At 43.2% G+C, this 23,328-nt stretch overlaps 1 protein-coding gene across 4 annotated transcripts in view; it reads right to left on the minus strand.

The window, feature by feature from the left end:
* The window catches only part of LOC137431342 (transducin-like enhancer protein 4), a 71,902-nt gene that overhangs the window by 43,317 nt on the left and 5,257 nt on the right, over nucleotides 1-23,328 (minus strand). For all 4 annotated transcript variants that reach the window (XM_068122570.2, XM_068122571.2, XM_078781877.1 and 1 more), the window contains exons 5-7: nucleotides 22,470-22,532; nucleotides 9,465-9,539; nucleotides 7,884-8,100 (exon numbers count right to left, since the gene is read on the minus strand). In XM_068122570.2, the coding sequence (XP_067978671.2) occupies nucleotides 7,884-8,100; nucleotides 9,465-9,539; nucleotides 22,470-22,532 (355 nt within the window). The remainder of the gene's footprint in view (nucleotides 1-7,883; nucleotides 8,101-9,464; nucleotides 9,540-22,469; nucleotides 22,533-23,328) is intronic.

Here is a 23,328-nt window from a genome sequence, read left to right on the forward strand (position 1 = left end):
TCTATTTACATGAAATGGTTTGGTCCAAAGCGAACGGCTTGCGAGTGGTGACAATCCCCCCCCCTCTATTTACATGAAATGGTTTGGTCCAAAGCGAACGGCTTCCGGAGTTTGGTAAAGAAATCGCCATCGCGTGCACAAACGCGCAGGAAAGCGAATGAATCGCAAATTCGTTTTTATTAGTTTTAAAACATAGTTTAACGCCAACATAGTTTGCAAACGTGAAATAAATGAATACGCTCTCAAATGTGCCATCCGAGGCAGAGTGTGTCCGCCACGTTCGGCACACGCGATAGTTCGCTGCTCTCTGATTGGTTGAATCGTTTTTTGGACATAGCTCGGTAAGTAATTGTCCGATTAATATGAAACCTTGAAAAGGCACATCCTCGGGTCCCCAGCAATATACCTGGCAAGTTAAAAGTATATCGGACCCGTGGTTGTCGAGAAACAGCGGTCACAGACAAACGTACAAACGTACAGAGATTACTGGAATTATAGATAGATTATTGTTTGTTTATAACCTGGTGTGGTTGCATTATTGATTTGACTGTTTCATTTGCTGGTTCCATTGAGGGTTTCCTTATTTGCTGGATTTCAACCAAGGATAACACATCTTTCTGCCGGGGGACCCTCTCGGGGTTCGGAGGTCCGCCGAGACCAGAGGTAAGGGGGGGACCCCGTAACAGAAATTGGGGGCTCGTCCAATTGATATTCGTGGGCTCGCAATTGGGTCTGTGTCCGGGATATAAAAATTCCTAAATTTAGTCCGGGAAAGAATTCCCTAACATTCCCAGAATTCCCAAATTTGGAACTTTTCCCAACATTCCCAAATTTTTTACAAAAACAAACAACAAACAAAAAAAAAAAAAAACTTTTTTTGTTTGTTTAAAAAAAAAAAATCTTGTGTGAAGGTTAACAGGTGTTACCAGTAGTCACTATGGAGTTTGACGCAGAGAAGTTTACAGTGACCCCTAATGAAGCACAGTTCAGAGCGTTAGTAAAATCGGACCTCTGGAAATTGGCCAAACATTTTAGCTTGGAGGTCCGAACTAATATGAAGAAGGCAGAGTTGCAGACAGTGGTGATACAATCTATGGTGGGATTAGAAGCATGGGAAGAGGTAGCCTGGGATTGGTTACCAGAAGAGCAAGAAAATGTGGAGCTCCGGAAACTGGAGATGCAATTACAGAGCCAGGAAAGGGAAAAAGCACAGGAACGAGAACTCCAGGAAAGGTTAAAAGTACAGGAAAGAGAACTCCAGGAAAGGTTAGAAGAGAAAAAAAACAGAGGAAAGGAGAGTGGAAAGAGAACTCCAGGAAAGGCTAGAAGACAAAAAAGCAGAGGAAAGAAGAGCTGCAAGAGAACTCGAAGCAGAGGAGAGAAGAGCCGAAAGGGAGTTAAAGGACAGTGAATTGGCGCGTCAGCAGGATATTAAAGTCAAGGAGCTGGAGTTAGAGAGAACGGGGAGAGGTACCATCCCTGCTGACTGGTTTGACACCTAATCAGAACACCTGGGATGTTGGCAGACATGTGAGGCTGGTTCCACCCTTCAATGAAAAGGAGGTAGCCAAGTTTTTTCCACACTTTGAGAAAGTGGCTCGACAGTTAAACTGGCCTGAGGAGTACTGGCCCATACGAGTGCAAAGTGTTCTGGTGGGTAAAGCTCAAGAGATTTATTCGGCTTTACCGATTGACCAATGTGCAGATTACGAGGTATTGAAGAAACACATTCTCAAAGCCTATGAATTGGTCCCGGAAGCTTACCGGCAAAAATGCTGGAATGCCAGGAGGAGGGAGAGTGAGACCCATGTGGAATTTGCCAGAGTGAAGGAAACCATGTTTGATAGGTGGTGCGATTCAAAAGGAGTTGGGAAAGACTTCGAACTATTGCGACAATTGATCCTGGTGGAGGAATTCCAACAGTGTGTCCAGGAGGACATTAAAGTTCATCTGGAGGAAAGGAAAGTACCAAAGCTGTATGAGGCAGCCACCATGGCAGATGACTATGCCTTAACACACAGGATGGGGTTCCACAAACCGAACTTCTCGCCCAGACCTAGCCAGGGGAGCTATGGTACATCAGGGGCGGAGAATGAAAATCCATGGGGGTGGCCTCGGGATGAAAATGAGGTCCACTTTGACACCACGACTTCTAGAAATCAGAAGACTGCGGTTCCAAGACAGACCTATCGTCCGGGGGACTCGAGGCAGACCGCCGCCCCCATGCCTTGGCAGACCACGAGGTTCTCCTCAGGGCCTACTTGCACTTTTTGCCATAAAACCGGACACTGGATGTCCAACTGTTATGCTCTGGGAAAGGAAAATCAGGAGCGGAGTTAGACTAGTACGACTCCAAATGCGATGGCCATTGTGAGAAATCGCCCTCAAAAGGGTTACCAACCATTTATTTCCGAGGGGTTTGTGTCACTGGATGGAGCCTCGACTAACCGGAGACCGGTTAGGATATTGAGGGACACAGGAGCACATCAATCTTTAATGCTTGAAGGCATCTTGCCATGGTCCGAGGAGACGGCAACTGGGGATAGTGTTAGTTTACAGGGGATTGGTGGCTGTGTTAGTGCTCCACTTCATGTCACCCATTTGGAGTCCGATTTGGTGTCAGGACCGGTCACCGTCGGTTTACAAGCCACGCTTCCTGTAGAGGGGGTATCGGTTGTTATCGGGAATGATTTGGCCGGTGGTCAAGTTTATGGTAACCCGATGGTTGTTAAAAAGCCCAGTAGGGAAAATAACACCACACCAGTTTGGGATGGCGACAAGTTTAGCAAGTTATTTGTAGGTGGACTGAACTTCAAAACACAGGAAAATGTTTTGGAGTCTGCCTTCAGCAACTATGGACCGCTTTTGGAAGTGCTGCTGATAAAAGACAGGGAGACACGAAAGTCAAGAGGGTTTGGCTTTGTCACGTTTGAAAACTCAAAGGACGCCAGAGAGGCAGAAAAGGATCTGAATAGCAAGGAGTTGGAGGGTCGGACCATCACAGTAGGGAAGGCATGTCCTAGGGGTCGAGGGGGCTACAGAGGAGGACCACGGAGTAGTAGTGGTGGTGGCCACAAGCGATGTTGTTATGAAGGCTTCCAGAGTTATGGCAGCTCCCGGAGGAAGGATTATCAGAGCAGTGGCCGAGAAGGAGACCGCCAGTCAGGTGACTACTGTGACAAGTGGTCCCACCGTAATTATTAGGAGTCCGGAAAAGTTGAAGCACTGAATGCTGCGGAGCCGCCGAGCCAATATTCCTACACGGACTAACCGTGAACGCCACGTTCCTAAAGGCGTCCAGGTAGTGAACTTCCCTGCACGGACTAACCGTGAACTCCACGTTCCTAAAGGCATCCATGTAGTGAACTTCCTCCCGGACTAACCGTGAACTCCACGTTCCTAAAGGCGTCCATGTGGTGAATACTTCCAGGCCTCACCACCCAACCACTATGGAACCTGGCTTTCAGCTCGGCCTCCCGGGGGAAAGTGCTATAGATTTGCTGGCCTTTGGGTTTTTGATCACAACCCCTTAACCTTCATTCAAGAGAAACTAGAAGTAAAAATCAGAGGGGCAGGGACAATGTCGTTGTTGACGCTTGGTCCAGAGGGAATTAACTTTGGAAAGCTCTGGGGCTTGTGTAAAATTTTGTTGTTTTATGTTTGGGGAAACATTGATTCCTGGTGTTGGTTTCAAGAATTTGCCGACAAAGAAAGTTTTCGCGGTGTTCAAACTTTCTTTCTTGAGGGGGGGAAGTGTTACGGATTCGGCCCTCATTATGGTTGTTGTTATCATTGTTGGTTCTAGATATTATGCTTATTGTGACTTAAGGGAAAGGGTTGTGGTGTTTAAAAGATTTAAAAGCGCTCCTGGTAAAATGCGGCCGGAAATCCGGATCGTGACCGGAAGAGGTGGAGCGAAGAGAAAGAGGCGGGAGGAGATCGAAAAGAGACGTGGTTGTTGAAGTCCCGAGACTCCGGCCCGAGCGTTCGACGTACAGTGCGAGTGAACTTTGCGTCCTTGAAGGGAAGTTCGGGCAATAAGAAATATCGCCGGAGTGCGTGGAGCCTGTGTCGTCGGGTATTCTCATTGAGGTTCCAGAGGATCCGGGCCTAAAAGCCCGGGTTGGAGTGAAAGCCGTCCGCCATCTTCACCACGCGAGCAACCTGCAGTGACCAGATTTTTGTCGTGTCGGCTGGGCATTATTCTCCGGTGGTTTGCCGGGGACGGCTGTGCCAGAAAGGGGCACGTGAGAATTATATGGAGCCTCATGGACTGAACCGCAATGTGTACGTCGGAGCGCGTCTTTGTGAGGTTCCTTTCCACCGCTGTGTTGCTGGGTGCTGAGCACGTGACCTCGGAGTCGTCTCGCTCGCCTACGCCTCAATTGACCATCGGGCCTTGACTCCCCGATCGCGGGAGCGCACAGAGACATTGGGACTTCGCCTTGGAGGGGTGCAGAGACATTGGGGGAGGTGCCGTGAGTGTGGGGTTAAGGGGCTTGACAAGGATATCATCGTAAGATTTGAAAGTAGGGGTGATTGCCCCCATTGTTGTATGGCTCTTTGTGTGTGATTTATAATATATTATTGTTTGTTTATAACCTGGTGTGTGCATTATTGATTTGACTGTTTCATTTGCTGGTTCCATTGAGGGTTTCCTTATTTGCTGGATTTCAACCAAGAATAACACATCTTTCTGCCGGGGATCCTCTCGGGGTTCGGAGGTCCACCGAGACCAGAGGTAAGGGGGGGACCCCGTAACAGGAGGCATAGATCTGGTGAAGGGTATAGACAATTTCCAGAGTGTTGAATGTTCCCAAGAGCACAGTGGGCTCCATCATTAGGAAATGGAAATAATATGCAACAACAACAATTTATAATATGAAATAATTTTTTTTTTTTTTAACCCAGACTCTTCATACTTTTTTTTTTTTTGCAAACTCCAGGCATGCTGTCATGTTCCTTTTTCTCAGGAGTGGTTTCTATCTGGCTACTCTCCCATAAAGTCTGGATTTGTGAGGTGCTGCAGAGACTGTTGTCCTTCTGACATTGTCTCACATCTCTGCCAAGGAACTCTGTAGTTCTGTCAGAGTATTCATTGAGTTATTGATCACCTCCATCACCAAAGTCCTTCTTGCCCGGTTGCTCAATTTGGTCGGACGGCCATCTCTATGAAGAGTCTGGGTTAAACCTTTTTTTAGGTTTAATGCCTGGAGCATTTGCAAATGCCTGGAGCTCCCCAAAAAACATGACAGAGCTTGAACAAATCCGCAAGGAAGAATGGGAGAAATTCCCCAAATCCAGATGTGCAAAGCTGATACAGACATACCCAAGAAGACTCGAATCTGTAATCGCTGCAAAAGGCAGCCTGCTGGGTCTACTGCTGCTGGGTCTAATCTAATGGACTCCTGCTGGGTCTAAATTCCTTGCGCACCTTGAACTGTTAAGGCTGGAAAAAGCCAACGCGGAGATACCTGCGATGACCCCACTCTCACGCAGTTGTTTTCCAGGTTATTATTGTGCATGAAGTGCAACGTTCAAAATAATCGAGTGTTCTGTATTTGCTTGGAAGTGACAGATCGAAGTGTAAAGGTCCCTTGGGCAGTATTGACTCAGGGGTACGGTAATACTCAGGGGTAATACTACGAAGTATTGACTCAGGGGGTTGAATATTTATATAAATTATATATTGATGTATTTCATTTTTAATTATTTTACTGACATTAAAACAAATTAGCATTTTAATAAATTTTTATAAATAAAAAATTATTTTGTAAATTTTTTTATTTAAAAATCCACTTTGACATTATAGGGTATTATGTGTCGGCCAGTGACAAAATATCTCAATTTAATCCATTTTCAATTCAGGCTGTAACAACAAAATGTGAAAAAGTCAATGGGTGTGAATACTTTCTGAAGGCACTGTACATCATCATGATATACCATGCTCTATAGTTTATACAGAGCATACGTTTTTGAGAAAACGTTTCTTGACCAGGGGTTACAATCCTGGTAAGTTTGCCACTGCAATGCAAGATTGGCCTACTTGACCGAGTGCACTGGAATTTGGCCAGGGTACCAACGATAGCTCGCCTGCTCATCGCGAAGGACACTGTGGGACGTGTAACATCCACCAACTAATGCTAACAGATGGGACGCCCCGTTTAATGTCCATCTGAGCAATGGCACACACATTGATGCCTCGCCCTGCCTGCAAGACAACAGAATGAGTTTATAAAACCCACGCTGGACAAATCAGAAGCTAGTGTGCATGCTGCTAGGCTATCTTGACAGCCCCTAGGCACATACACAACAAAGAGAACACCAAATGCAATATACAAGGTGATCTAATTGTTTTGTGGCAAATTTAACAAACCACTGACCCACCATCAATTGCCCATCCCTGGTGATCGAGATTTCATAACAAACCAGACTTGGTGGCATAATGGTTACAGCATCTGCTGAGTGTGGGAGGTCGTTGGTTTGAACCCCAGCTGAGTGGTACAAGAGACTTAAAAAATACAACATGCCGTTTCCTTGCTTGACGCTGAGCATTTAAAAAGGATAGAGCACGGGCAAACAATAAGTTGGTAATAATAGTGCAGGCTTCAAAGGGCCTAATGGCCTCCTGCATTAAAGTTCCTTGTAAGGGAACATACAGTACATTAAACCAACAAGCTGAAGATCAACATTGTGATTTTAATCAAGATATGGCTCCATCCAATGGCTATAACCTTCATACAGAAGAAAGCCTTTATTTAACTCTCAATACATGCACATAAATCTTGAACCAATGGTTACTTTTCTCAAAACTAACCATTAATATCCAGTAATGACTGCCTAAGGGACCTATGGTTCAGTGGTCTGGAGGATTGCACCAAAGCAATAAAGCAAATTTTCATGATCCAGAATTATTAGCGAAGGCATTCAAGAAATGGTTTGGCTATATTCTAACGGACAAAGGGCAAGCATCACTACCCATGTCATTATATTTAATCTCCGGTTTGCCAGGTGCCCAGTGAAAAGAGAAATCAATAAGGTGAGGTGAAATTCACGAAGTCTGAACAAAATGCTACGTGTGAAGAAATTGTGGCAATCTCCTCACCAGGTATTTACCTTCGATTCAGCATAATCCATCACATGCTGCACAAATCCATTTCCTGGTAGTTGCTACGCAAAAAAAAAGTGCAACAAATCTATTTCATGGCTTTTTCGTGATGGGCTGGCAAGATGGCCTGGAGGTGCGCACACTCGCCTCTAAGCTGTCGAGCCTGGGTTGGAATCCCGTGCCAGCGATAAACTGTCACCCCGGTGTTTCACAGGCAGGGTGATGAATGTGTGTGCCGTCGCTCGGATGGACGACGAAGTGGCCCAAGTTAGCTGACATTAGTTGTTGGTCGTTAAAGATCCCAAGGTGTTCTTCGCGAAGTGTAAGCGAGGCTATCGCCAGCACCACGGCCAAATTCCTGTCCTAACCAGCAGAGTGCATTGCATAAGTGGCACAACTGCACCCTCAGCCAATGATGCTAACCTCAGCCTTGTGCTGCATATGAAAGAATAAGATTGCTTTTTAGCAATGCAGTTTTATTATATAAAAGTAAGAGAATTGAAGATGACTTATCTACGCAATATTCAGCATAAAACAATCATGCCAGTATGATTGATCGAGAGAGAATAGGGTAAATGGTGGTACTTGGAACCGAGCCATTTGTTCAAATAAATTTTAAAAAATGCAATATTGTTCTTACAGGTGATTATTCAAAAAAGAATAGCAGACAGTTTATGACATCTATTGTTGAGAGAAGAGAACAACACTAAATTCTCATTTACAAAGGAAATTGCAACAAGCCAAACCAGAATGAACCCCAAAGCCATCAGCAAACCTCGGTTGTTATCAGTGGGATGGTTCTTCTCATCCTTGCTGGTCAAGTGTACCGTGGCACCACAATGTCCCATTGCACCGGACAGAGCAAGCAGCCCAGCACTGCTGCATGCCACCGGCGAATAGCCGGAAGGAGGGATGCCTGCTGCATGCTGTCCTGTCAGAGCGACTGGGTGCCCGTGCCCATGAGCCAAATGCTGCGCCTGGAGCTGTTGATGCTGCGAGAGGGAAGACCCATGAACAGGATAGATTGAAAAACAAGCTCCAACCATATCAAGATTGCGGATAAAATAAAATACATGACCAAACAAACAAAGCAAGCAAAGTTATCGACAGCTTGTTAAAGATTAAACTCGATATAAACAGATTAAACTCGACCACGAGAACAAAGTTAAAAAGCCCGATATAAACAGAACAAAGACTTCAAATTTAAAGCACAGAGGCCTACAGGCCGACAAACAGTGAATCTGGAATTTTCCCATGATGCTGTGGCAACTGCCAAGTGGGTAACTCCAAGAAGAAAAGAAAAACAGTGGGGTGATTGGGAGGGTGTTCAACTTTCATGAATGAATGGTGACAGGGCAGAGAGCTTGATCGTAACATTCAACACCACAAAGGAAGTTTGCAGTCACATTTGACTGAACAAATTTGGTTATGCCCAAATTATGCATAATTAGGCAACACAGCTACCCTCATATGTATTACATTTCAAGGGAGTTTTGGGAACATGTGGAACAAAAAGAAAAATCTAAAACACGACAAGTACATTATCCTTACACAAGAGAACAAATTTGGAAAGCAAGTGAACAAAAGTCGATTCCATCTGATCCTCTATGGAAAGTCAAAATTAATGAATTGTCTGACAGTGTAGTGCCGCACGCATTATAGTATGTTACCAAATTTAAATGCAAGAAAAACCTCTGTTCAATGGAAGAGAAATGGCAAACTTTTAATACATAACCAAACCTACGAGCGTAGGCATGTTCAGCAAGCTCGGAAACCCAACCTGTAAAAGGAGCAATTTCCGTACCTACGAGAAATGCACAAAACCCATTTCAAACCGAGCATTATTCCAACCGGATTTACAGAAGAGATGCCAATGAAATTTCATGGAATCATCAGGACCTCAATTCCAGAGGTTATAATTCTTGGTTTTTTTTAACAAGGTTTACAATTTCCCGAAGCTTGCATCAACAAATGCCTGCTGGCTTCCCTCATCAGGAAGACAAAGCGACTGCTACAAGACAAACACAAGTCAAAGCAAGAGTGAAACAAGATGGGAGACGACAGAATGCAAAAGAACAAAAAAAAAGAAGATCTTTTTGCTGACGAGTAGGAATGAATAGCTCGGTGGAGGGCAGAGATCAAATAGACGGGTTTGGCCCAAGTGACCTTTTCCAATGGAGGATATACCCTCCGCCGGCATTTCCATTACAGATAAATGCACGGACGGGTCTTTTTTCAAAACAGTCTCAGAAACCAATAATTCCGAAACATCGAGCATGCTATCCAAAGCAGCAATGGCGACATGCTGTGTCCAAGAGGTAACCAGATCCAGGAAAGCTACGGCAGAATGACCTACCCCAATGATAGCATTCAGCTCAGCCATGGTTATTTGCTTTGCCCTGTCGATAGCCTGGAGGACCTGCTGCTGATGCTGTGGAAAGGAAAGGTACGCAAAACATGCAACGTTAGGCAGGTAATCGAATGTCCGACATTGCATGTTTGATGTTAATGCAATCATGGCAGACACCCATGGGGCACAGATTGGGCAAGCACATGGGGTGGATCAGTTTGGAGGGTGGGAGGGAGGGTAGGAGAGGGGGTCAAGAAGTCAAATCTCTGTGCAATTTAAAGTACTGATTACAATTTATGGCAAAGAGTTCAAGGATGACAGATTAAAGCAGGAAGACTCAAGTAGGCCCACAGCAAAATAACCTCCAGCATAGCAATTGAGATTCCTTTAATTAAGTATAACAACAACACAACTGTGCTTTGATAAAACACCAAAATGCATCAAATAAGGAGCACCAAGATGGTGGTGGGGAAGGGGAGGATTCATGGCAAGCAACATGAGAGGAAAGGTTTAAAGGTTAGAGCATGGAATCAATGTTTGATCGTTGTTTATTGATATTCGCTTGGTGACTTGTTTTCAAACGGAGACAAGCAAAGTCAACATTAAATAATTCTTCAAAGCAAATGTTTATAATTAGTTAAAATGAAATGTACATTTTGAAAATCAAACTGCATCCGTACGCGTCCTGCGTTGCCAAATTGTCTGCCATGACAAAAGTCCACCCTTGATGTTTCGGCCGTGCCAAAGATTGGCGATCTTCACTGTTCTGCGGTTTGGCTGACATTTGTTTGCAAAACCACACTGTTCGTTTTGATTACCCCTTCATGTATAACTCCCTCAAGAGTTGTGCACCTTGTCCTCCAGCTGCTTCCTGTGAACCTTTCTGGAATGTTGCTTCTTCTTTAATGGCCCAAATTATTTCCACCTTCTTGTGGCATCGGCTGCGGGAAACGGTACTGGCCCAAGGCTATCTGGAACCGGGTGGTCAGGCCTGACTGTGGCAGGAATTTAGATTTTTAAAGTTTTTTTTAACCATGCTGGCAAGAACTTGCCCACACCTTGTGAAATATGCCACAGGATCTTAAACATGTAAGAAAGACCCCCCCAGTATTGGCAGACGAGTCCTCCGGCTATCATCCATATGATGGACCGCACACACATTTTTGTATCGTCTTGCATGCGAAGCATTGGCATGATACTTTGCAGCCGGCGTGGGATTTGAACCCAGGCTACATAGCTTGAAAGCGAGTGCGCACATCTCTACGCTATCATGCCGCACCCTTTCTGGAACGTTCGCACCTTCCCTTAGGAAAAAAAAAGTCAAAAAACTTGAACAACTAATACAGATAAGCGAAACAACACACCTCTCCATCCTTACCTTAACGTTTGTAGAATACAACCTGGCCTGAGTTTGACTAATCCCAAAACTTATTTCACTTCCAAGAGGACAGACAAAGAAGGCTCTAAATGAGGAGTTGTCAGCCCAATGGTGAATTTGCAAAACACAACACTCCACAAAACCAGTCCACACTTCATCTCATTATATTGTGGGGGTACCACAGCAGAAACACCATACATGCTGCATTCAGCATTCGGCAAAGAGCACCAGAATCTGCTTAAAACAACACCCAAGTACCGCACATGTTTATTTGTCCTCAGAGTAACTCGATCCAAATCATCCCTTGTCGTACACCCTCCTAAACCGCAAGTTTCTTGTGAAATCTTTTTTTCCTTTTTAAGAGAAAATTCTGTTTGAACAAAGTATTGAAATCTGCTTAGACTGCAAGGTGTTCTACTTCCTCTTACCATTGTTGTTTCAGGTTTGACAATTCGCTTGAGTCAAGTTTAAGTCTTTTGAAGCTTTGACTTTTCACCTGCAAAAACCACTGCCTGAAGGTCATGAACTACAGGTCTGCTGGAATCTTTTATGAAGAACAGACATGATGGATGAAGCTCAGGCTTATACAATTTTCCATGCATTTTCAAGATTTATTGTTCTCCTTGTATTAATATTATTCCAAACATCAAACACACTGGCTTCAAGCCACCCTTAGACTCTGCATCAAAGCAGTACAGTGCAGTCATCCTACAATTTGCGACAAGATCTTCAAATGCTTTTCAATGTATATTTCCCAAATTATATTCTGTTATTTCCTAGTCAACCTCTTTGGTATAAAAGCGTTTCAAAGTGGAACGTGTGTGTGTGACATCCTGGCGCAGATGGTTCTGGGTATACATAAATTATATTTATTTATCTATTGTAGACATGCGTCGGGATACTCCATTCCTCAGCCTCCAGATATGCATTGCTAACAAAGACTTCAAGGCCCAAGCCAAAATGGCGGTTCACAGATGGGGCCGAGGCAGTTGCAAAATAAAAACTTTAGTGTATGCAGTGTATTTTCAGGGAGCGTGCCATGGTTTCAGAAGGACAGGATGCTTTGTAGAAAGGGGTGGCAGGAACTCTATAAAGGAGCGGGTAAAGCACCCGACTAGTTCATCGTAGTTTTGGGTCTTGCTATGTTCATTTCCATAAAAAATGAAAATGCAAGAAAAAAAAATCTCTCGACTTAATCACAAAATCTAGTAGTGATAGACTGATAGTACATATCAATATTACAATTAAACTAAAGTTGGTAGATCACTTGCAATCGAGAAACGATTTGTGCATAGATGAATGTGTAGGAGATTTAGCAATCGAGGTGACCCTTCATCTCTGCAAAGTTCACTTCCTGAGGCTGCTAAACAAACCTCGGGTTGGTGTTATTCAATTGTGTGTACAGTACTTGTACAATACAGGAATATTTATCCTGAACACCCTCCGCCCTCCCTTCCCCACCAACCCACTCCCATTTCCCCATAAAAGGTTCAATATTGAAAAAAAGTACTTGGCTCTGGAATTGGGTCATAAAAATATGCAAATAAAAACAAGTAAAAATAAAAATGTAAACTTCTTTACATCAAGGATGAGCAAGTTATTGAAAAACATTTGCATCATATGAGGTCAAATTCCAATAAATTATACTTTGACATGGTGTCAGCTAAATATTATGCATGTTGAAGAGCAGGGGTAGAAGGAGTAAATGAATATATGTGGGATTTATAAAACGAAAAGGAAGTAAGGAGGATAGAAGAGAGAAGGGAGTACATGAAGATTGAGAAGGAAAAAAGAAATAAAAAGAAGGGAGTTTTGGAAGAGGCAGAAACAAAGAAAAGGGGGTTGTGGGTGCACAGGAGAAAAAGGGGCAACAGCCAAACATTCCATAATGTTTGCAAACACAATATGTAGATGGCTCCTAAACCAAGAGATACAGTACGTCAATAACTAAATGAACAACCAAAATTCTCCGAAACCAACAAGTAAATCTTGCAATCTTTCCAGCTGATGTGGATGCATGCCCATAATACACTTTCACACGACAGTACAACATTACTATCCCTTTGATGAAATGCAGTTGCACTACATTCTTCAATTTTGCTTAATACAGCAGCACATTATAAGGTGGTAGGTTGATCACAGCCATCTGGGGGCAGTACCACCACCTGTCCCTTCAGAGCCTTTAGTGGAACATTGGTTCTGTTGCAAGCTCTTGGGGCAGGCTGCCAGATGAGGGATTTGTGGGTTTGTGGAAGTTCTTTATGGCTCCTGAGTTGCTTGCATCTCCTAGTTCTGCAGTGTCTGCTAGATGGTGCTGTTGAAGTCGGCGATCCCACAGGCTTGCTGCCAGAAAGCTAGAGGCTCTAACCTGGGTGGATCTGTTCATCACCTGGTGCATAATCTCGGGTCTCCTTCTCTGCAGTTCGAGACTGGAGTCGCACCGAGCACGGAATTCTGAGAGGCCCTTCCGAGGCCAATAGTTTTAACTGGTGGAATCTGGAAACCACCTTGTTTGTCTGCAAAGTCCAATGAAACCCCTCGCCCCCTGTCCCGTTATATACCATACACTGGAGACTCAAATTTCCAGCTCTCCCTATACTTACTAATAGAGGAACATTGCGGAACTCAACACCACTTCCCACCTCCTGTGCCCTAGATACATCCTCTACCACAGTTGCAGCTCCAAAGCTGGTGCATGAGTGTACATCCACTTCAATATCTCTATGACTTGCTTATTCCCCATTTTGAGCTGTCAAACTCTGAATTTAAACGTCTCTGGCTCAAAGCCTCTCAACTCAATCTCAATAAATACATCTGCTGCCTCGATGACTCTCTCAACTCTGATAATCACATGTAGCTATTTAACCACCCCACTACTTTTGTTGAGCAAATCCAACAAACCTCTCAATCTTCTGAAATCATTATTCTTGGAGATTTCAACATCCAGAACTCCTCCAGGCTTTCCACTATACCCGCATTGACCAGACTGGGACTGAGGTTGAAGCCTTCACTATCCTCAATGACCTCTGCCAACTCATCTCTGAACCCACGAGCATTCCTGACTGCTCCTCCAATAGCTCCAATACTCTGGACCTTTTTTGCACTTCCAAACATCTTTACACGAACATCCTTGTGGTTTCACCTGTTGGATCCTCTGACTACCATCTCATTACCACCTGCCATCCCTTCCAGCAGTATTAGTATTCTCCGTCTACCTCCCGCATCCTTTGACATTACAGCTCTGTCAAATGGAACAACCTTCGCCAATGATTTGGCAGACTACCCATGGCCAGACTCCTGTTTCTCCACTGGTGCTTCCACTGTAACAGACCAAATCACCAAAGTCAACCTTCTAGGCATGTCTCTTCACATACACCACTCATCCAAATGCGGAAAAGCCTCATTCTCCAAGTGTTTCTCCCATCATTGTGCTTCCTCAGTCTCTTGCAAAACCGCCTCTTCAAAGCCTGGAAAGATTCACCCTCAGATCCGAGTCAGTGCTTATGTGACTGCCCACAACAACTGCAATGTATCATCTCCGCAACCAAAGCTTGTCCAGCATACCTCTGACAAGTTCTCCTCTGTCCCACAACAGCATGAATCATGCCACCTTCTGGTCTTTGGCCAAGCGGATCTCCACCAAGTTCTGCGAGTCATCTTTTCCTCCTCTCAACAACCTTGATGCCTCTAGCTCTACCAAATCAAAAGCTAACACCTTTGCTTCTCAGTCTGCAGCAAACTCTACTCTGGATGACTTGAATATAACTCCGCCTGCTTTTCTCAAATCCAACTCCCTTATGACTCTGCTCTCTTTTGTCACCAATGCAAAGCCAATGCTTCAGATGGAATTCCTGCTGTTGTCTTCAAACACTGCGCTCCTGAACTTGCTCCTATTTTCTCAGCTTTTCAACCACTCTTACTGTACCAGTATTTACCCAACCTCCTGGAAGCATGCCTGTGTCTGCCCTGTCCTAAAGAAGGGCGACATGTTTATCCCTCCAATTACCATCTGATCAACTTGACCTCCAAAATCATGGAGTCTCTCAACAATAGACAACTTTTAACCCACCTCGAATCATGCTCTCTCAATGACCACCAACATGGCTTCCACTAAGCCAGGTCTACTCATGATCTACTGGCCTACATTGCCAAGAAGGGGTCTTCAGCTCTTGAGCACTTCAGAGAAATTACAGTTGTTTCACTGGATATCAGCAAAGCCTTCAACAGAGTCTGCACAAAGGGATCCAATGAACTCCTCTGAAGAGGATGCAGGTGAGGGTGCTCATGGGTTGTGCACTGAAGGGGATGCAGGTGAGGGCAGAAGGGGATGCATGTGAGGGTGCTGATGAATCGTCCACCAGCTCGATAAATCACAGCACACCAGCTCGTTAAATCACAGCAGGTCAGGTGGTGGGATGAACAATGAGTGCAAAAATTCCACGAGCATGAGGAATCGCAGCAGGTCAAGGCAGTGGAACGAGAAGAAATAATGAGACACGGGACATGCTGCACATAAGTATCTGTGCAGGGGGTTGTGGGTAGATGGATCGTAAGCCCCAATATCTTAGATCTTAAGCCTGAGTCAAGGTAGGCCCTAAGATCGTAAGCCAGCCGCCTTAACCATTAAGCCAACACCAGACTTTGTGGGGCAGAGAGGACACCCTCATTGCAGGAAGACATAGATCACCCAGTAAAGAAGCTAGAAAACTAGGAGATGAGCTGTGGCTGAATGCCATACATTGGAATATTCACTAGGATCCTAACTCATCATCATCATCATCAGCATCAGCATAATCAAAAGTTATGTCATATCTTGAATAAAAATTGGAAACAGCACCTGCTGCTGTTGTTTTTTAAATATTTGTAAGCATTTTTAATGAAACTGTAATTAAGTGCATTCGTGTTCATAAGATTTTTAAGTTTTCCCTTATGAATCATGAACCACCAGGAGTGTATTCCCCTTTTTCCCATTGAAACACCGCCCCGACATTCGCGGCATTTTTAAGGAATGTATCCACCGCGAAAGTCGGGGTCGTACTGTAAATCATTTTTGAGCCCAACTCTCAATGGTGAAGAATCGCTTTAAAAATTTTTTTTATTTCTCGTGTCAGGATCTTCACCAAAATTGAAACAATTCTTCCTTGTCACACAGCCTGGTATTGGCTTAGCGGTTAGGGTGCCAGCTTGGGATCCTAGGATCCTAGGTTTGAATCCTGGTCGATCGCTGAATTAATGCCAGGGGGGATGACCCAGCCTGTCATCCTTCCGAGGTCGGCAAATTGAGTACCAGTTCACTGGTAATTTCCTGTGTGTCGCAAGAGGCGACTAACAGGGTTGGTGGCAGGAAGGGCATCCGGCCGTAAAACATTGCTACAAAAAGGGGACTACGGTGCCCAAAAAAGGCCAACTCCTACCCGCTCTGTGGGGGAAAATGGCCTCTAAAAGAGGTTCTTCCTTGTCACACACCCAACCTATCCATCAAGTTTCATCTGAATCCGTCCGTAACTTTTTGAGATGTCATGTTATATATTGTTTTTATCGGGATCACTCAATGGTGAAGAATCACTTTTAAAATTCTATGAACCGAATCTTCACCAAAATCAAATAAATTCGTCCTTGTCACACACCAAAACTGTCCATCAAATTTCGTCTGAATCTGTCTACAACCTTTTGAGATATCCTGCTCACAGACAAACAAACAGACAGACATACTAGGGGCAAAAACATAGCATCCGTCCACCTCCAGTGGTGCAGGTAATCATAACCCTACTTATCGGTTCTAATTGGTATACATAGAGTCAAAACTGAGATGTCTTGCCTAACACAGAAACCTTCATGATCCTACAAGATGCATGTATCTATCATGTACTGTAAATACCTCACATGGATGAAAGCCAACCATTCATGTAATCAGAAGAAGTGACTTGATTCACACTTATTTCATATGCAGCACATGGCTGTGGGTAGCTTCATTTGCTGGGGGCGCAGCTGATGCAACGTCCCCCATAGAGAAGAGCAGGGATTTTGAATTTGTTTAAGTTTCCAATGATATCTCACCTACTTTTGGTGAAGGACACCGTGGGATCATTGACATCCCCCAACTATTGCCAAAACCCCAGTTTAACGTCCACCCGAGGGACGACACGCAGCGATGAATTGCCCTGCTTGTGAAGCACAGGATTCCAATCATGTTGACAGTTTAGAGCAGGGTTAGGATTCAAATCCAAACGAGACAGTTTATAGGCGAGTGTGCAGAACGCTTGGATATCCTGCCAGCCCCGGATTCCACTAATGGAAAAGCTTTCAACCATTACCCTATTGAAAGACGAAAGAATATAAACGGTAAATTATACTGTACTGCAACACTCAGCACGCAGGCCAACGGGCTCAAACTGAAGGTACTGTCACAAAGTCTTAAATTACATTCAACATCAACATTCCTACAGTAGCATACAATTAATAAAATGACAATGAAAATTTCCAAGGTTACCGTTCCATAAAACTTACAAACAAGACGTTTCGAAACAACTCCACCACATACCTACTACACAAGACATAAAAGCGTGGGACAATGGGAGGGGATGACAAAATCAGCAACAAAACAGAAGTGAGAGAAATTTGTGGCAGAGAGAGGTGTTCGGGGTTGTGGGTTGGGGGTTGGGGAGGGGGGCAGACAGGATGGTTGTTACCCTGCACTCGCGAATCGAAAAGCAGGGTTAGGCAATCGGTTGCGTATGTGCGTGGCTGCATTTTTAAAATTCATTTTCTCGGCAACCGTTCATCCAATTGACAACATTTTACCATAGGAGCGCCCCCACCTGTACAATTTTTGCATTCCTAATTATGACGTCATAGGTCACGTAGTATGGACGCCATCTTGGAAAAAACCTTACACCTCTATATCTCCGAAAGCACCCAATGGAAAAAATGAAACATGGCTCATTGTCAAGTACTCCCCATGGGGAATAAGATATGCTAATGATGACGTCATTGGTGCCTTCATTATGACGTCATCATTGAACAAGTATAACACTTCATCTGATCAGTATGAATTATTTTTTTTCTCTGCAACTGTTGGTCTGATGGACACGAAATTTTTACCATAGGAGCGCCTCCGCCTGTAGAATATTTTAATGATAATTTTAACGTCATAGGTCATGTAGTACAGGCACCATCTTGGAAAAAAACGAAAAATGTTGCATCTCTATATCTCCGAAACCACTCCATGGAAAAAAAATGAAACATGGCTCTTTGTAAAGAACTCCGCATGGGGACTGTGTTGTTAACGATGACGTCATTGGTGCCTTAATTATGACGCTATAATTTGATAGAGACAACACTTTTGTGCCGTGAAGGAAGATGAGAGTGATGTGTGATGTGTGCCGTGTGGTGATTTGAGTGATTGTGTGTGAGGTTTTCATGTGAAAGACGAGAGTGATGTGTGGTGATTTGAGTGATTGTGTACGAGGTGTCCATGTCGAAGATAAGAGGGTGTGTGCTGTGCGGTGAGTTGAGTGATTGTGTGTGAGGTGGGTGTGGAAGATGAGAGTTATCTGTGGTGATTTGAGTGATTCTGTGTTGTTGATGAGTGAAGGATGGTTGTTTGAAGGGGGAAAAGGAAGACGTGTGTACAGAACATAGAAAATAAGGGGGAGGAATACCGGGTTAAAATTGGCATTTTATGTATACAATAAGTAGACCATGCCTGCTTGAACAAACAATGGCCCCCAAAAAACACAAAAGGCTGCAATGTTATTCTCTGACCAAACGACAATAAATATTCATGTTGGAATAATCCAACAATACAATAAATACTCATAAATACTCACCGTTGGAATAATCCAACAGTGTCATGGAATTTACAAATGCCGAACAAAACCAACAAAGGGTCACAAACAATTATGTGGCATTCACAGATTAGGCAAGTTGTCTTGGTGAACAAAAATCCATAAGAGTCCGAATGCAATTAAAGCAGTGCACAGATATCTGAAAGTGATCATGATAATTATAGATGTCTTGTGGAAGAGTGGTTTTAGTGTTTTCATCATGATTACTGTTGATAAAACAGCAAAATAGAAGACAGAAAATGAAACTGATATAACATCAATGATTTGTTATTTTCCTCCTCCAAATGGAGTAAAAACATGACAAAAGGAGATGCAAAAGAGGAGAGAGACAGAAAAACAAAAAGGCAAGGAGAGAGACCATCTTCTTTTCTTTAATAGCAACAACCATTCCCGCATTTTTGTGGGGTTGGGGGAGGTTTTTGGGCCCAGGTACCAGTTCACGAACAGGCCTGACGTTCGACTAAGTAGTTATGGCAGGAATTTGGAAATTAGCCAGGGTGCCAGTAATAACTCGCCTACTCTTCGCCTCGGACACCGTGGGTATTTAATGCCCACCAACTAATTGTTGGTAGACGGGTCACCAAGGTTAATGTCCATCTGAGGGATTACACACACATTGATGCCTCACCCTGCCTGCAAGACACCGCGATGACAGTTTTTAGCTGGGCCAAGATTCAAACACAGGATAGACAGCTTAGAGGCGAGTGTGCGTACATCTCGGCCATCCTGCCAGCTCTGCAAGGAGAGAGACAAAAAATAAATAAGAAAAAAAAAAGAAGAAGAAGAGACCTAACAACAAACAAACAAACCAAAGGAAAAGGAAAGACAAATAACAAACAAAACAAAAACTTGAATAGCACTCTGACATTTCGACATCGACCGATATGCCTCTGCCCACATGATTACATACTTATACAAACTTTCATTAAAATCCCTTCAGCTGTTCTCAAACATCACATTTTACCTGCCTTCTGAACTTTGACCTCTTGCCCCCATAATCGAATCAGGTCATCTTTTACATCATTATACACTAGCAACGGTACCCGCCCTATGGGCGGGGCTTCAATTGGGAGGCCCAAATGAAAAGGCAAAATATTAGAAATTGAAGGCTTTTTTTATTTTAAACGATTTATATAAACATCCGTTAAATCATATCACATGCAAATCATCAAAAATCTAAACAGTATTTGTGGAATTTCAATAAAAGCCACATCACTGTTCATATCAGTAAATATTATTCCATCGTGTTTGGAAAAACTGGAAAATTTGGAAAAACAATATATGATGGCATTTTACTCCAGGAGGTCCCAGGATTACCCACCCAAAATTTTGTCGCGATCGGCTCAGCCGTTTTTGCGGTACCTGGGAAGACGGACAGACAGACAGACAGACATTTGGTGAATTATAGTAAGATACTTGTACCAAGTTTGACTCAGATCTCTTCAGCCGTCCTTAAGTTATCGCAGTAAAGAAAACCGATCATGGACGGGCGGACGCACAACCTGAAAACATGTCTCCATTGAGGAAGTCGCCAGAGGCATAAAAGAGAGAGAAACACCATATTAAGCATATATATATATATATATATATATATATATATATATAAATATATATAAATATATAAAAATATATATAATATATATATATATATATATATATATATATATATATATATATACTGTATATATATATATATATATATATATATATATATATATATATATATATATATATATATATATATATATATATATCTATAATTCCAGTAATCTCTGTTTGTATGTTTGTATGTTTGTATGTTTGTATGTCTGTGACCGCTGTTTCTCGACAACCACGGGTCCGATATACTTTAAACTTGCCAGGTATATTGCTGGGGACCCGAGGATGTGCCTTTTCAAGGTTTCATATTAATCGGACAAGTAGTTACCGAGCTATGTCCAAAAAACGATTCAACCAATCAGAGAGCAGCGAGCTATCACGTGTGCCGAACGTGGCGAACAGACTCTGCCTCGGACGGCACATTTGAGAGCGTATTCATTTATTTCACGTTGGAAAACTATGTTGCCATTAAACTATGTTTTAAAACTAATTAAAACTACTATCTATAATTCCACGGGTCCGATAAAAAACACCGTACTCGCAAGCCGTTCGCTTTGGACCAAACCATTTCATGTAAATAGAGGGGGGGGATTGTCACCGTACTCGCAAGCCGTTCGCTTTGGACCAAACCATTTCATGTAAATAGAGGGGGGGGATATAATTTTACATATATATATAGTACGGGCATGCCCTAGTATCTATAATTCCAGTAATCTCTGTTTGTATGTTTGTATGTTTGTATGTTTGTATGTCTGTGACCGCTGTTTCTCGACAACCACGGGTCCGATATACTTTAAACTTGCCAGGTATATTGCTGGGGACCCGAGGATGTGCCTTTTCAAGGTTTCATATTAATCGGACAAGTAGTTACCGAGCTATGGCGATTTCTTTACCAAACTCCGCAAGCCGTTCGCTTTGGACCAAACCATTTCATGTAAATAGAGGGGGGGGATTGTCACCGTACTCGCAAGCCGTTCGCTTTGGACCAAACCATTTCATGTAAATAGAGGGGGGGGATTGTCACCGTACTCGCAAGCCGTTCGCTTTGGCTTTGCGAATGGACCAAACCATTTCATGTAAATAGAGGGGGGGGATATAATTTTAGATATATATATAGTACGGGCATGCCCTAGTATATTGAATGGGAATAGAGCCTGTGATGGATGCTGTGAAGAGAAACAGGTTGAGATGGTTTGGTCATGTGTTGAGGAAGGATGAAAGTGACTGGTTGTGAGAAGAGTGATGGAAATGAATGTAGAAAAGAGTAGAGGACGGGGAAGACCGAGAAATACATGGCCAAAGGTGGTGGAAGAAGAAATGCGGGCAAGGAGGTTAACAAGGGGAGATGTAGAAAATAGGGCAAAATGGAGAAGATAGTCATGGGGCTTGCAAGGTTAACCCCCGCTCTAGCAGGGAAAATGGCCTTAAAATGCCTGTTGGTGTGTTGTTGTATATATTGAATAATAAAAAAAGAGCACACAAAAAGAGCAATAAAAATATTTTTTACCAGACAAAAACCAGATCAACAAACAGAAGTAAAAGATGAGATAAGAGAAGAAAAGGCAAAGATAATAAAATGAAAGAAAACATCCCAACGTTCCTTTGATGCAGTTGCCAGAAAACACACGCACAAACAAAGAGATTCCAACTAGTTACTCCCTCAGCCACAAGCCGAACTCGGTCAAGGATTGGCTTCCGCAACAACACGTCACACACCACAAAAATCCACATCGCACATCTTATTCACATGTCGCTTTCAGTAAAGCCAACTCCAACCACAACAAAAAAACACCTCTTCCGCCCCACCTCCATAACCGGACGACTTCACAAGCACCACTAACTTCATGTCTTCCAAAGTGGAGTAGAAAAAAATTCTTCCATATGCAGACATCTTATTCACATTACAAAAAATATATATATATATAAATAAATTCCGCAGGGTTTGAAAAACCATTTAAAAACGATAAACAGATGGTCAGCACATTTCAACAGGCCTCGGAGAGAAGGCACGGTTATCCAATAGTCAGACCTCTCCAACCGATGGACAGGATAGCAATCGGGCACAATAGTCTTTCCCCGAGAGCGAGAAAGAGCCTGTTGACGTCAACACGGATGGATCATGTGAAGCACGTGCGCGTCCGAGCGGAACACAGAACACGCAAGCTACCGGCGCAATCTGGCACTTGCCTCCGGGGAGAGGAAGGGTATTATTTGGGTGCAGATTGCATTCATCCTCTTGACAATCTCCATCTGTGGGTGAGACGAGGAAAGCAAAAATAGCTGTGATGGTGAATCAGAGAGGGAGAGCTTTAGACGTAGAGTGCTACTTAACCTGTCACATAACCTGACAAGAAAACGTCAGTGGAATTACAATATCAGGAAATACAACACACAGGATTGCATAAATTTCAAGGTTGGAGGAATTCTTGGGTGCTTTTATTTTTCTATCAATGGGTTTCTCAGTCCATTAGGTGGTGCTGCTTACAAGCCAATGTTGAGGATAAATCCAAAAACCATCGATTTCTTCATTTCAGTGCAACCTGTTTACCAGGCTGCCAAGAGATGTGGAAGGCACAGGACTGATTTTGGCTGAAAAGCCAAGAAAAGCATTTGCTAAAATCAAAATAAATAAATAAATGAACAATGCAAAAGTTGGTCCACTGACACCATGAAAATAACTCAATATGCCAGTCACTCAAAAGGACACGCTCCCCAAACCAAGACTGTTGGGACACGTTATGTTATGAAGTTATGACATCATGTGACATTGGTCATTATGAACAAGTTATCTCAGTTGTCAAACTTCAAATCCAACAGGCATCGATCATCAGGAAGTATTAAAGCCTGTTTATCACTCTGTATGTCTCTTACTCTCACTTGCAAAAGAAAAAAAAAAAGAATTATACATATATATATATATATATATATATATATATATATATGTGTATGTTGCTCAATCACCATTTATCCAGACAGAAAATCTAGCCAGTTGACAAGTTAGCAAAAGCAACAAGGCAGTGCGGGCATGCTATACAAGGTGTATTGA

Source organism: Myxine glutinosa, chromosome 7 (genome assembly GCF_964187855.1).
Source record: "Myxine glutinosa chromosome 7, kmMyxGlut1.1, whole genome shotgun sequence".
Taxonomy (NCBI): Eukaryota; Metazoa; Chordata; class Myxini; order Myxiniformes; family Myxinidae; genus Myxine; species Myxine glutinosa.